Below are 16593 nucleotides of genomic sequence, written 5' to 3' on the forward strand. Positions count from 1 at the left end.
TAGATACAGAAAAGAGTGGATGTAACAAAGTCAGAAGTAAACAGAAGCTAGCCCATATGGGACCTCGGAGGCTAGTTAGGACTTAGAAAAGGTGATGTGGGATAGTAAGTCACAGAGGGATGTGGTTTGCTGAATAACTGCCCCTAAAATAGCTATGTCCTCATTTCCAGAAACTGTAAATATTACCTTTTATGTAAAAACTGAGAGTAAGTTAAAGATCTTTTTAATGAGTGTCCTAATAGGAGGGAGACAGGGAAATTTGACACCACCAAAGCAGTCACTGTGTCCACTGCTGGCATTGAAGGAAGCAAAAAGAAGCATGAGCCCAGGAATGCAAGAAACCCAGCTCTACAGGCCAGGAAACAGACTTTCCCCTGGAACTTCTAAAAGAGCTGAAACCTTGCCAACTCCGTGAAATTGAATTTAAACTTGAGGCCTCTAGAACTATGAAAGAATCTATCTGTCTTGCTTTAAATCACCAAACTTTGGTGATTTGTTACAAGAGCCATTGGAAAGTAATACATTATAATAGAACCGTGAGAAGCAGGGAGGAAGAGCAGGTTTTGAAGCTGTTGAAAGAGGGCATGGAATAGGACTTCAGCTAAGATTGAGATGCTCGTAGGTATGTAATTAGTGATGTCGAGGAAGCAGTTAGATAAACAGGTCTGAAGTTCAAGGTGAAGTCTATGTTGAAGATGACAGTTTAGAAGTCATTGTCCTTGCAACGTGGAGTATACTCGGCATGGGGGGGGGGATTGTGTACCAATGAAGGAGTTAGGGGGGGGGGTGGGCAGGGAGAAAACAATGAATGGAAATCCAAAATCTTTGTAAGTGTTCATTGAAATTTAAAAAAAAAAAGAAGTCATTGCCCTATGGATTTTGTGTTAGAGCCCTGATGAGTAAGAAGTCAAAGGGTAGAGGGTCAGCACAGAAGAGGAAGACCCTGCAGAAGATGGAGTGACACAGTGACTGTGGGGTCAGGTGTGTTAGAGATGGTGAGGTTGGGTCCCGGTAGTGAAGGTTCAGAGCCATTGTTCACAGGGTCACTATGAGTGGTTGGTATGTACATTTGAATCAACGACAACCACCAATAGTCAACAAAGGAAACTAAATAAGGAATGACCTAGAGGAGCAGAAGAAAATCAGGATAGAGTGATACTCCAGAAGCCAAGAGAAGAAGAGTGTTTCAAGAAAAAGTTAGTAATCAATGATGCCAAATGCTGCTGAGAGCCCTTGTATATAATTAAGACAGGGAACTGAGCCTTGGATTTGGTTCCAGAGATGTCAGGAATGACTGTGAGAAGAACAAGTATGATGAGCATGGTGGAAAAGCAGCCTTGGCTGAATGGTAGGAGAGAAACTGGAGACAGTGGATATAGACAACTATTTTGAAGATTTTATTGGAAGTAAAAGGCAAACGAGGCAGAAGCTGATGAGGCAGGCGGGGGAGGGAATGACAACAGAATTAATTGTATTATCTTTTTAAGCATAGTGGTGTTACAGCATTTTGTATGCTAATGAGAATAACTGTTCCCCCAGTTCATCGCAGCCTCATCAGAGTAGGCAGGAGCCAGGGAATCTGGAGTGCCTGAGCGGAGATGCCAGCCTTCGATAAAAGCTCCGACAGGCTTTTATGACAGGAGGAGGGAATGGAAGGTATTCAGCCACAGCTGCAAATAAGTGATACAATTGGTGGTAGTTAGATGAAGTTCGCTTCAGGTTTCTTTTATTATTTCCGTGAAATAAGAAGGAAAATCATCACCAAGGCTGGAGGTTTGAAGAAAGCAGTGAAAGTTGACTGGGAGATGGAATTGACTAGAAGAATGTGATGGGCCTGCTAGGCCATAATTGAGGGCCCACTTAAGGATTGTGGATGTAAATTTAAACCAGTCTGCAGGGTTGTGTCTTTTTCTCCAGCTGCCGGCTCATTGTGGGAAGAAAATTGGCTATAACCAGGATTGTGGTTTCTCCTGGCAGATAGGACAGGCAATTTTCTAGTTATCTTTTTGTTACTGATTTCCCTGGCTAGAGAGCATCCTCTGAATGATTTCAGTCCTTTGAAATTTATTGAGACTTGCTTTGTGACCCATTTATAATCAATTTTGGTAAATGTTTCATATGCACTTTAAAAGAACATGTATTCTAACATTGTTAGGGGGAGTATTCTGTATGTATCAAGTTGGTTCATTGGTTGGTATGAATTGTGTTACCCACAAACAGGTGCTGTAAAGCCTAGCTTCTAAATTTCATTTAGGAGTAGCTCATATTTGTTATGTAAATTATGCAAGATTAGGGTCAGGTGTTAAGTCAATTTCTTGTGAGATATGAGAGATTAAACAAGCAAGGGGGAATGGGTTAGGATAGATGCTGAGGCACGTGGAGATTCCCAAGGAAACAGCAAACAAACTGAAGAGAAAATGACCTTCCTCTAGAACCAGCACTAAGATTTTTTTTATTTCTGGTGGCATTACAATGCTAACCAAAGGCAATTGGAATCCACACAGCTATAAGGGGAAAAGATGGGCAGTCTCTTCCCTTGTGAATTACCTCAGAAACAAGCTTTTGAAGATAAGCTATGAGTAAGTTCTTATACAGTGGCAAAGTGAGTGAAATTATGAGAATATAAGAGTGTGAGGTGAGTTTGGAACAGGATAGGGCAAGGTTCTGACTTGTAGTCCACGCGATAATATCTAACAACAATGAGGAAATAAATTGCTATTGGTTAAGGACATTTACTTCTGGTATATCTGTTAAAGCAGCATGGGGTGAGACATTTGTCTTATACAGATAGTTTAGTAAAATTCCGCTTAGTCTATCAGCTACTGGAAGGTGTGTGTTAAAATGTCCCACTATAATTGTACAGGATGTTTCTCCTTTGGAGTTTGACATTTTGCTTTTTATATATTGAAGCTATGTTTTTCATCAACATAGATTTAGCATTGTAATCTCTTTCTAGGGGAAGTCTCCTTTATATAAAATCTCATTTTTAGTGAAGCACCTTGTCTAAAAGTCTATCTTGGGTAGTATTAATGTTATGCACATAGAGTCAGATGTGACCCGTAGCTGACCCACCAGTGGGTTTTTAGAGGCCCTCAATTGCACAACAGGAGATTGTCCATCTTTCTTCTGTGGAGCAACTAGTGGATTCAAACTGTGTGCCTTCGGGTTGGCAGTGCAGCTCTTTACCACCAGAGCTCACTTCAAGTAGTAATGTTGTGTGTACAGTTGAGTTGGAACCAACCCATAGCTGTTTTGCCAGTGGGTTTTCAGAGGCAGTTAATCGCACTGAAGGATACTGCCTACCTTTCTCCCACAAAGTAGCTAGTGAATTCAAATCACTTACCTTTAGGATTAGTATAGTTAAGATTTCTTTTTATTTGTGCTTGTATGGTCTAATTCTGCCTTGCTTTGGGGGGCAGGGAAGTGTTTTGGTTTTTTTCTTTAAATTTTGTGGTCTTTTCTAAAGCTACATGTAGGTGATAAGGAGCTGTCAACACAAAGGCACACAGTTTGAATCTACCAACTGCATGGTGGGAGAAAAGTGGGCAATCTCCTCCTATGCGATTTAAAGCCCCTGAAAACCTACTGGAGGGTCAACTATGAGTCAGCGCTGACTTGATGACACACACAACAAAGTTGAGCTTGGGGGTTTTGTCTAACTGAACAATCTTGACAATCTTAGAGTATTTTCTCTATTTCTATTTGCAATTAATCATATAGTTCTCTCTGCCATTATACTATTTTTTTGTTACCATAAAGATTGCAGCATGAATCCGTGCCTCAATCCAGTGTCGAACAAGTTACTACTTCACTTGTAATTCTAGACACTTTAACTCCAGGAGCCCACTGTCACCTTTTGCTTTATCATTGTAATGAATTTTCATGATTGTAATGCAAGTCATGACTATTATTGTTTTGTACAGGTAATTGTCATTTATATTTACCCATAAGTGTTCTAGGATCATTTTCATTCTAACTGAAGAAGCTTCTTTAGTAATGTGTGCAGGTTGTACTGGCAACAGATCCCACAGTTTTGGTTTGATTATAAACTGTTTTGGGGTTTTTCTAAAGGCTATTTTTACTGCATATAGATTGTTGTTCCTATGTACTGCTGAGTCACCTGCAACCCTGCATACAACAGCTCTGAAGCCTGTCCTGTACTGTCCCTCCTGGCTATGTGCCCAAAATATGTGAAATAGAGTTTCAAAATCCTAGCCTCCAAGGAGAAACATGGTTTCACGCTGTCCATGGTATGTTCAAGATTCTTCTCCAGCACCACTACTTAAAGGCATTGATTCTTTTTCTATCATCTTTACTCATTGTCTAGCTCTCCAATGCATAGCAAGTAATTGCTAACCACCTCGATCTCTTCTCTATCTATCATGGTGCTGCCAATTGACCCAGTGGTGAGAATCTTTGTCTCGATGCTGAGCTTCAATCCATATTAAAGACCTTCAGCGGCAAGCGCTTCAGGTCATCCTCAGTTTCAGCAAGCAAGGTTGTGTCATCTGCATAATGTCGATTGTTGATGGGTCTTCCAATTCTGATGCCACACTCCTCCTCATAAAGTCCAACTTCCCAAATGATCTGTTCTGCATATAGACTAAAAAAGTATGGAGACAGGATGCACTCCTTTCATGAACCATGTAATGCTTAAGGGTGCTATGAGCAGAATATTGAATGATCCAAGAAATATTAAAAGAAGATGGAAGGAGTCTAGAGTCACTGTACCAAAAAGAATTGGCTGACACAGAAGAATTTCAAGAAACAACATATGATCAAGAGGCAATGATGATGGAGGAGGAAGTTCAGACTGCTCTGAAAGACTTGGCAAAAAATAAAGCCCCAGATATTGGTGGAATAACAAGTGACATATTTCAACAAACAGATGCTGTTCTGGATGTGCTCACCAGTTGTGCCAAGAAATCTGGAGGACAACTACCTGTCCAGCTCGCTGGAAGAGATCCATATTTATTCCCATTCCAAAAAAAAAAGGTGACTCTGGTGTGCAAATGATTAAACGATATCACTAATAGCACATGCTAGCAAAATCCTGCTGAAGAGTATCTAGAAATGACTGGAACAATATGTTGACAGAGAACTACCAGAAATATAAGCTGGGTTTAGAAGAGGTCATGGCACTAGAAACATTATCGTCAATGTCAGATGGATCTTGGCAGAATTTTAGATTAATAGTACTTTAATCATCAGTTAAAGATCCCATTCTCTTCTGGCTTCCATCATCATTGATAAGTCAGCTTCCAGTCTTACATTTGCTCTTTTGAAAGCAATCTATCAAAATTTTGGTGGTGTTTGGGGGGCTCCTCTCCCCTTTGTGGCTTCTTTTCACTTTTTCTTTTAGTAATTTCATTAAAATGTTCCAGGATATATCTTCTCTGTATTTGTGTTGACTTGAGGCTTTATAGAATGTTTGATAAAGTCTTTAATGAGACTGGAAAATCCTGTAATTATTTCTTCAAATATTCTGTTGTTTGGTTCTTTCTCTGGGATCACGATTTAAAAATGTTAGACTTCTCCATATGATCCACTGCTGCCCCTCATATATTTTTCACTTATATTGTCTGTCCCTTTTTTGTCTCTCTGTGCTTCAATTTGAATATGATCAGTTGTCTTCTGTGTTTCACACAGGTTTTTTAACACTTGTATCATTTTCATCACTTCTCTAAGTTGATAGTTTCCGGAGGCAAGCTATTTTGGAAGTGGATGCCACTCCTAAACCTGTTTTAATCTGGGAGCTCTACCAAAGGTAACCATTATGACATTTGACACATCAGTGTCACAGTATTTAGCATTACAGCAACCATGCAAGTTAACTCTGTGCAACAAATGGACAGACCAGTGCTATACCACTTAGAAGAACGTTTGACCAAAAACAGTTAAAACCAGGCCTGAGGACCATAGATTAAAATCACCCACCTTTGGCTTGGTATCATAACTTTCTATCCACTAGGCCAACAGAGCTCTCTCTCTGACTCACAGCTATTCTATGAACAACAGATCTAACCTTTCCCCTATCCTATGCCATCCCCACAATCTGAGACATGCTTGAGCCCATTGCTACAGTCACCATACCAATCCATCCTGTTGAGGAACGTCTCTGATCTTCCACTTCTCTCAGCATGATGTCATTTCCCAAGGATTGGAACCTTAACTATTGTTTGGTGTTTTAAGATGACTCATAGTGACCTTATGAATGAAAGACAGTCACCCTAAATTACCGTTTCTATAGTCTTTTTAATCTTGTTTTCACTCATATAGTTCTCTCTCAATAAGCCTACTAATTCCTCGTTGAGTGCTAAACATTGTACGTAAAAATATATAGGCTCCAGATGGCTATTTTCACCAGAGACAGTTTACTCTCTTCTATACTGGCAGAGAGAGTTGAAAATGAATCACTGCAATCAGGGACTAAATTGAATCAAAGGGGAACTGAAGTTTTGTTTTTAAAGGCTAGTAATAGGCCTAGAAGTTGGCCTCAAGGACTTTCACCTGATAGCCTAGTTTGTCACATCCTTTCCCTCTCATGACCCTGCTTTTTACTACGGTGAAATTACGGAAAATTATTTAGTTCTTAAGTCTCCTTCCACATGTTACCTATCTGGGAAACCCCTGATAAATTTCCGTCTTCTCAGAATCATAGTTTTTATTGGTCTACCATGGCCTAATGGCAAGAAGCTGCACTGCAATCCCAAAGGCACATAGTTCAAATCTTCTCTGTGGAAGAAGGACGGGCAGTCTCCTTCAGAGGCCATTAACTGCCTCTGAAAACCCACCAGGGTGTCAGCTATGAGTCAGTTCCAACTCTACAGTACATAACCACTACCACAAACTACTTCGTAGTTATCAGAACCTCAAAGTATATGATATCTAAAATTTGAATAGGAGAGAAAAAGCAGGAAAAGAGGTGAAAAGACTTTCTTTGTACCTAAAGTTCTGAAGGGAGTGAATAAAATGGGGGTAGAGAAATAATCTTTCATCTTCATCAAATTAGGTCAAGAGATACAAATAGGATAGGAAATTACGTGTAAAAGAAAGAGTGGCTGTAATCTAAACTTTATGGGAGTGAAAAGGACAGAAAAATAGAGTGGTGGTGGTTGCCAGGTAGTCAAGTAGGCCTTTTAGTGACCCTTTGAACAGCCAGCCAATCTGAACCCTATCCTGTGCCTTTCTCATCATCTCTGACACGTTAGAGCCCATTGCTGAAGTGGCCATGTCATTGGGGGTCTTCCTCTTCTTCCCAGACCCTCCATTTTCCCAAGCATGATGCCCCTTTCCAAGGAACAGGTCCAGTGTATGAAAGATGAAGCTTTGCCCTCTCTGCCTCCTAGGAGCACTCTGGCTGCACACTTTCCAAGACATAATCTGTTTTTCTTTTGGCAGTCCATGAGATTCTCTGTACTTTCCTCTAGCATCACAATTCAAAAGCATCAATTCTTCTTCTGTCATCCTTATTCATTGTCCAGCTCTCTGATGCATAGCAGGCAATTGAGAACATGGCCTGCATCAGGCACACTTTAGTCTTCATCCTGACATCATTGTTCTTCAACATCTTGGCGAGGTTTGTGATAGCAGACTTGCCCAGTACAATACGTTTCCTGATTTCTTGTTTGTTAGTACCAAGAATGTTGATCCAAGCACGATGAAATTAGCTTCAATTCTTTTTCTATCTATCATAACATTGACTGTTGGTCCTGTGATCAAGAAAAATAGAGTAGCTAGTAGAAAATGTATAATCAAGAAGGGTTGTATTTGAAATGAAGAAATACACAAGCACATTAGCTAATAAAGAGGTGCATATCAAAGCAACAGTGAGATACCATCTCACCCCAGCAACAATGGCAAAGTTCAGTAAGCTAGCAAACAACAAATGCTATCAAGAAAATGAAGCTCTTGTATACTGCAGGTGAGAATGTAAAATTGTGCAGCCACTATGGAAAGCAGTTTAGCACTTCGTTTAAAAGTTGAAAAATGAAATACTATTATATTTGGTAATACCATCACTAGGTATATGTTGTTAAGTGCTGTAGGATATGACTTATAGCAGTCCTTTGAACAACCAGTCTGAACCTTAGTCTGTTCTGTGCCATCCATCTCTCTGATATACTTGATCTCATTGCTGCAGCCATACTATGTCAACCCACTTCCTTGAGGGGCTTTCATTTGCTGACTCTCCACTTTTCCAAGATGTCTTTTCCCAAGGAATAGTCTCTCCGAACAATATGTCCAAAGTATGTGAAATTAAGCTTTATCATCATTGCCTTCATGGAGTATTCTGGCTGCACTCTCTCTAAGACATATCTATCTGTTCTTTTGGTGGTCCATGGGACATGCAACATTCTTCTCCAGCACCACACTTCAAAGGCATTAATCTTTCTTCTGTTATCCATATTTCTTGTCTAGCTCTCAGGTGCATAGTGGGCAACTGAAAAGACCATGGCTTAAATAAAGTGCACCTTAGTCTTTACACTAGCATCATTGCTCTTCAGTTTTTTGGAGAAGTTTATGACAGCAGACTCTCTCACTACAATATGTCTTCTGACTTTGATAGGGTGAGGTTTTTTTTACATTTTACTATGAAGATTCACACACACACTTTCCTTCTTTGAAATTATGCTTCATACAAGAATTCCCATCCATTGTGTTTTATAAAATTAATCATAACTGGGCTATGCCCACCACAACCTTGTCTTTTCAGATCCCTGCTGGATCGTTCCCATTTCCTTTACCCCCCTCCCTCCACCCACCAAATTATGAGACCCTGTGATTTTCCCCCCTACCTATCCTTACCCTTCTGTTCCCACCCTCCCCTTTAGGCCACCATACACATTTTACTAGTCTTTTGATTTCTTGACTATTGGTACCAATGTTGTTGATTGTAGATCCAAGCAAGATGAAATAATTGACAACTTCAGTCTTTGTTTTTTTGATGTTGAGATGTAATCCATATTGCAGGTCTTTTATCTTCTGCAACATGTTTCTCACTTTTAGCAAACTACGTTGTGTCATCTGCATAACAAAGGTTATTGATGAGTCTTTCTCTGATCCTTCTCAATGTTAGCCATTGTTTGTTATTCATAGTTGATAAAACACAAATAATTTTCTGGTGTTCCCTGCTTTCAGCCAGGACTCATCTGAATCAACAATGATATCCCTACTGCCACCGCCCTTTTAAACCCAGTTTTAACTTCTGGAAGTTCTCAATGTATAGTTCTAGCCATTTTTGGACGATTTTCAGCAATGTTGTGCTTGCAAGTGATAGTAACAGTATTGTTTAATAATTTCTACATTCTGTTGGATTGCCTTTCTTGAGAACGGTAACAAACCTGGATCTCTTCCAGTCAGCCAGCCAAGTACCTGAGATGTCTTCTAAATTTCCTGGCACAGAGTAGTGAGCACATCCAGGACTGCATCTGTTAGCTACAACATGTCAACTGGTATCCTGTCAATTCCTGGGGCCATATTTTTTGCCAAGCCTACAATGAAGCTCTTCCCTCAACACAACTGGCTCTTGATGATATGCTACTTCCTGAAATATTTAATTGTTGACCAATTCTTTTTGGTACAGTGACTGTATGTATTCCCACTATCATCTTTTGATGTTTCCTGGGTCATTCAAGATTTTGTTCATAGGGCCTCTCTAAGTATTGCAACTCAAGACTTGAATTTGTTTTTCAATTCTTGTAGCCTGAGAAGTGCTGAGCAAAGTCTTCCTTTTTTATTCTCCTACTACAGCTCTTAGCATATTCCATTATATTGTCTTCTCAATCTTTGAAACCTTTGAAATCTTCTGTTCATCTCTTTTACTTCGGCATCTCTTTCCTTTGTTTTGGTTTCTCAACACTTTAGTACAATTTTCACTCTCTTTTGACATCCAATTTGGTCTTTTCTTTTTTCTCTGTCTTTGTAATGTAATGACATATATATATCCCCCTAAAAAAATAAGAACTGCAACACAAATTGATATATGTACAACCATACTTACTGCAGCATTCTTTATAATAGCTAAGAGATAGAAACAACCCAAAGATCCAACAACAGATGACTGTTTAAAAAAACTATGGTACATTCACACAATGGAATACTGTGCAACACTGAAAAATTTTTTAAACACTATACAACATGGAAGAGTCTAGAAAACATGATCATGAAGAACATAAATCAGTCACAAGGGCAAATATTATATCATGGAAAATTTACACATAGAATACTTCTCAGAGGGCTACCAAAGTTGGAAAAGGAAGAAGAAGTTTGGTGGAAAAAAAGGCAATATATAATAAGAGGTTGCTCAGACTTTGTAATGAATAAGGCATATTAATGTTATAAAACAATGTACATGAATGATTATGTGAAATTATGAGAAAATTTTAAAAGGGCTTTGTATAATGCATTTTAAAAACCATATATAAGAAGCCACAGATGGTGTTGATATTGATGTTAAGTCACTCTGGGTAGAAAAACATGACTAAATAAATAAAGCCTTCGATAAATGAAGCTAAGTGGTCAGAAACCTGACAGATGACAGGGACAAGGAGGGGTAGTTGGGCACATGAACAAAGAACAAGGATTATGTGACGTATAGAAAAACAAATAGCTCTGTTTCAGAAGGCTTCAGGAGACAGATTTTTCATTAAAGAAAAAAAAAGTAAAGGGGTGCTTTGATAATAGTAATCACTGAAAAAGAAATATTTTAGCAGCAATGGACAAAATTAACAATTCAAAAAATCTACTGCCATCAAGTCTATTCTGACTAATAGCCATTCTATTGGACAGAACTTCATAGGGTTTCTGAAGCTACAAATATTCATAAAAACAAACTGCATCATCTTTCTCCTGTGGATTCAAACTGACAACCTTTCAGTTAGAAGCCCAGTGCTTAACATCCTGTACTACCAGGGCTCCTTGAGTTCATCCATAGAGGCAGTATCTTGAATCATCATGTTATAGAGGATTACTGAAACAGGGTATTAGATGAGCTCATCCAGGGAGAAGATGTAGGGGGAAAAGATGGCCAAAAATAAAGATCTGAGATATGCTAATATTTAGAACTCAGGGAGAAGGGAGACCAAGGAAGAAAATATTTCCAAAGGAGGATAGTTATCTATGTGGTGTCCTGTTGAAATGTCAGTGGAGAGGGATAGCCAAAAGTGATCTCTGAATTTGGCATGAAGATTGTTATTCTTCTTCTTGTTGCTGTTAGGTGCCGTTGAGTCGAGCACAACTCATAGCAACCCTATGAACAAAAAATCTGAACCCTGTTATATCCTGCGCCATCCTCACACTTCCTGACACACAAGAGCCTATTTCAGCAGTCACCGTATCAATCCATTCCATCTCCTTCACTGACCCTCATCCTTCCCAATGTCATGTTTGTATCCAAAGAATAGCACCTCCTTGCAACATGTCCAAAGTATGTGAGGCGAAGCCTCATCATTCTTGCCTCCAAAGAGCACTCTGGCTGTACCATCCCCAAGACATATGTGTTCATTCTCTTGGCCATCCATGGATTGTTCAGTGCTTTTCTCCAACACCACAGCTCAAAGGCGTCCATTATTTTTCTGTCATCCCTATTCACTGTACAGCTCTTAGATGCATAGCTAGTAATCAGAAAGACTATGGCCTGAATCAGATGCACCTTAGTCTTCAAACTGACATCACTACTCATCAATAATTTTGAATGGTCCCTAACTGAAGATTTTCCCAGTGCAATGCATCTCTTATTTCTTGACTGCTGGTACCAAGCGTGTTAATTGCAGATCTAAGCATGATGAAGCTGTTGACAGTTTCAATTTCCTCTTCATCCATCATGACACTGCCTATTGATCCAGTGGTAAGAATCTTTGTTTTCCTGACATTGAGTTGCAATCCATACTGAAGGCTGCATTCCTTAATCTTCTGCAACAAGTACTTCGAACCCTCCTCACTTTCAGACAGCAAATTTGTATCATCTGCATAATGCAGGTTATTGATGAGTCTCCCTCCAATTTTGATACCACACTCCTCCTCATAGAGCCCAGCTTCTTGTATCATTTGCTCAGCATACAGATTGAATAGGTATGGAGAGAGAAGTCGGTCTTGGTGCACTCCCTTCCCAATTCCAAACCATGCAGTGCTACCCTGCTCTGTTTGCACAACAGCCTCCTGGTCCAGGTATAGGTTCTGCATGAGCACAATCAAGTGTTCTGGGATTCCCATTCTTCTCAATGTCAGCCACAACTTGTCATGATCCACACAGACAAATGCCTTTGCATAGTCAATAAAGCACAAATAGACATTCTTCTGGTATTCCTTACCTTCAGCCAGAATCTATCTGATATCAGAAATGATATCCCAAGTTCTATCCTGAAATACAATGTTGTAAGTGATAGGATAATATCCATACACATACAAGGAAGACCTGTTTACACAACTATTATTCAATATATGCTCTGACATCTAGAGCCAAAGAGGAAGATATTGATAATTTTTACCAAATTTTGCAGTCCAAAACTGACCAAACATTCAATCAGGCATGAGGATTAGTGATTTGATGGTGTTGGAATGAATAAAGGAGAAGTGAATGTAATGATTCCACAGAAGGTTCTTCAGAGAAGTTCCATCGAATGAAGGGGAAAAAAAGAGAAATGAGACAAGTTTTAAGTTTTGTTGTTGTTTTTCTTAAATCGGAAAGATATGTTTGGTTAAAATTATACTGACAAGGTCTAAGTTATGGTGGCTGAGATGTGATAAAGGAATAATCTAAACAGAGAAGTCATGAATGTGGGTGGATCATGCACATGGATGTGAAGGCAACAACAACGCTGATCAGATGGATGGTAGAGAAAACAGTACACCGTGTGTCAAAGTCCTCAGTGAACAGAGGAGAATGGCACAACAGGGACAGAGTCCATGGGCACAACCATTATTTTTAATTGTAATATTTTTCCCAACTTCTTTCTTGACCCTTTAGTTAACTAAATTATTCTCACAGAGTTACAGTGGAAGCTTTCCTTCTGTTATTAACTTCTTGTTTCACCCCTTTGTCAGAGAATATGCTTTGGGTCCTAACATATGATCCCTCCTGGAGAATGATGTGCTCTGAAAAAGAATGTGTGTGTGCTGGTACTGGGTGGAGTGTTCTGTACGTGTCTGTTAAGTTGCTTTACAGTGTTTTTTGGATCCTCTATTTCCTTACTGATCTGATCCTTCTAGATATATGTTCTGCCCATTATTGTGAACAGAGCATTCTAGATATAATGTTCTGTCCATAATTGTGTGGATCCAACTACTACTGTATTGTTAGGTACCATTGAGTCTATTGTAAAGCTGTATATTTCACAGAGAAGACTTTTTAAATTTAACAACTGTTTTATTTTACGTATATGTGTGTGTATTTATATATGTACACATATATATGCATACATATTTATCCATAAAGGAGCTCTGGTGGCTTAGTGATAGGGAGCTGTGCTGCCAGCCCACAGGCACATGGTTAAATCCACCAGCTGATGCATGGGAGAAAGATGGGCAGTCTCCTCCATGTGAGTTATAGCTGCTGGATAGTCAGCTATGAGTCGTTTCTGACTCATTGAAAAAAACATTATGTACATGTTGTTGTGTTAGAACCAACTCATAGCTGACCCTTCGGCAGATTTTCAGAGGCAGAAGATCGCCCCTCCTTCTCCTGCAGAGCAGCAGCTGGTGGCCTTGAACCGTGTGCCTTCAGGATTACAGCATAGCTTCTTGCTACTAGGCCACTAGGGCTCCAGAGATATATGTATGTATATATATATATACATTAAATATTGGTTGTTGTTGCGTACGGTAGAGTCAGAATTGACCCATAGCTGACCCTCCAGCAGGTTTTCAGAGGCAGGCAATCACACGGGAGGAGATTACCCATCCTTGTCCCATAGAGCAGCTGGTGGATTCTAACAGCGTGCCTTTGGGGTTGCAGCAAAGCTTCTTGCCAGTAGGCCACCAGAGCTCAGATATATATATACACACACACATTATATGTTTTTATATATACATATATAAAATTAGCTCTGATGGCCTACTGGCAAGAAGCTGTGCTTCAATCCCGAAGGCACGCAGTTCAAGGCCACCAGCCGCTCTGTGGGAGAAGGATAGACATTCTCCTCCTGTGAAATTGACTTCCTCTGAAAACCCATGGAGGGTCAGCTATGGGCCGGTTCTGACCCAACATTAAAAAACAACAAAACAATATATATAAAATAAGACATAGAAAAGAAGAACAGCCATCATTTGACAAAAGAAACTATATCCTTGGGGGATAGCAATTTTACTTACAGCAGTAAAATAGTCTGCCTGGCACGCTGCCTAAGCCCAGCAGTCGCAGGTGAAGGATGTGAAAGAGGCTGCTCAGAGTAGAATGACAGAGAAAGGGGATAAAAGATGAGTGCAGAATCAATTGCACATGGCCCAGGAGGAAGGGCCAGCTCAGCAGAAGCCAAGACTTGGAGGAACCTGAGGACGGAACTGAGGACAAAAAGGATTCCAAGAGAAATAAAGGGGTGGTTTATGCTGCTCAAGTTGGCCTGGGCCCTTTAATAAAAGCGAGAACAATATTGGCATTCAATGTTATGCCTGTGAGAGGTGAACATGGGAGGAAGATTCTGCCTTGGGCCTCTAAATAGGATCATGGCTCTACGGGTGGCTTCTCGTTCACCCAGGAGCAATGTGTCTACACCCAGAACCCGCAACTGATCACTTCGTCAGATTCCACAACAATGGTGACCAATTTGTCCCTATTTTTTTCAAGTCCATAGGTGTGGACCCTCTGCCAGCTAAGCTGTCCTATGACAAGTCACATGACCAAGTGTGGGTCCTGAGCTGGGGGGATGAGCACAAGTCCCAGCCGAGTCTCCAGGTACGTTGAGCATTCAGAGGCTTACATCCACCATATGGGACTCTATTTAGAAAGTGTTTCCCGCCTCTCAGTGTGGCTGACCATGCTTTACAAAATATGTCCATGAAGCCCGGTGAAGGAAGCAGCCTAAGGCCAACATGCTACTTGAAATTAACATCATATCTTAATCTCAGCCTGCTGTTGAAGGCCATAATGTTGATGATGTATAGGATTCCGAGTTGGGTGGGGGTTAAGAGTATTCAGCCACCCACCCAACTCAGCCCCACAATGCATGCCTCTCTTGAGAAAATAGTGTCAAAGCTAGTAAATAAAAGAGGAGAAGTAGCAACTATAGCCATAAATGAGAACACATTTACCAAATGTTTATCATATTGTTGTGTACCGTTGAGTCAGAACCAAACCACAGCTGACCCTCCAGCAGATTTTCAAAGGCAGTTAATTGCATAGGAGATTCCCCATCCATCCTCCTGTGGGCCAGCTGGTGAATTTGAGTCAATTTGAGATTGCAGTGCAGTCAGTATCTGATCACTAGGCCACCATGTTGTTGTTGTGTGCCATCAAGTCGCTTGCATCTCATAGCAACCCTATGTACAACAGCTCTGAATCCTGTTCTGTCCTGTGCCAAACCTACTGTCTCTGACACATCTACCCCCATTACCCTAGTCACTGAGTCAATCCATCTCAACCAGAGTCTTCCTCTCCTTTGCTCTCCCTCCACCTTTCCAAGCATGAGGACCCTCTCCAAGGACTGGTTCCTCCTTGCAACATGTCCAAAATATGTCAGAGAGAGCTTCAGAATCCTTGCTTCCAAGGAGCAGCCTGATTTTACCCTCTCCAGAACAAACCTGTTTGTTCTCCTAGCAGTCCATGGTATATTCCGTACTCTTCTCCAGCACCACAGCTCCAAGGCATCAATTCTTCTATCATCCCTAGTCATTGTCCAGCTTTCTGATGCATAGAAAGTAATTGCAAAGACCATGGTCTGGATCAGGTGAACCTTAGCCTCCAGACTGACATCATTGTTCTTCAGTACTCTGGAGCGGTCCCTGACAGCAGATTTTCCCCAATGCAATTTGTCTTTTGATTTCCTGGCTGCTGGTACCAAGAGTGTTAATTGTAGATCCAAGCAGCTGAAGCAGTTACAACCTTAATCTCTTCACCATCTATCATGACGCTGCCAATTGGCCCTGTGGTGAGAATCTTTATTTTCTTGATGTTGAGCTTGAATTCACATTGAAGACTACAGTCCTTGACCTTCTGCAGCAAGAGCTTCAAGTCCTCCTTAGTTTCAGCAAGCAGGGTTGTGTCATCTGCATAAAGCAGGTTGTTGATGAGTCTTCTCCAATCCTGATTCCACATTCCTCCTCATACAGCCTAGTCTCCTGGACAATCTGTTCCACATACAGATTGAAAAGTTATGGAGATAGGTTGCATCCCTGGTGTACACCTTTCCTAATTTTGAAATATGCAGTGTTTCCTTGCTCTCTTTTGATGACTACCTTCTGGTCCAAGTATAGGTGTCACATAAGCACAATCAAGTGTTCTGGGATTCCCATTCTTCTCAAAATTAGCCAAAGTTTGTTGTGATCCACACAGGTAAATGGTTTTGCATAGTCAATGAAACACAGATAGACATTCTCTGCTTTCAGCCAAGATCCATCTAACATTAGTTATAGTATCCCTAGTGTCATGGCCTCTTCTAA

General features: G+C 40.4%; 1 protein-coding gene across 1 annotated transcript in view; it reads left to right on the plus strand.

Annotated features, from left to right (window-relative positions):
• Positions 1–16593, plus strand: part of FSTL4 (follistatin-like 4) — a 628064-nt gene that overhangs the window by 597436 nt on the left and 14035 nt on the right. Inside the window, exon 13 of the mRNA XM_006888071.1 lies at positions 14783–14890. Within this exon, the coding sequence (XP_006888133.1) occupies positions 14783–14890 (108 nt within the window). The remainder of the gene's footprint in view (positions 1–14782; positions 14891–16593) is intronic.

The sequence above is a fragment of the Elephantulus edwardii genome, unplaced genomic scaffold, assembly GCF_000299155.1.
Source record: "Elephantulus edwardii isolate Elephantulus edwardi_28Jun2011 unplaced genomic scaffold, EleEdw1.0 scaffold00064, whole genome shotgun sequence".
Lineage (NCBI taxonomy): Eukaryota > Metazoa > Chordata > Mammalia > Macroscelidea > Macroscelididae > Elephantulus > Elephantulus edwardii.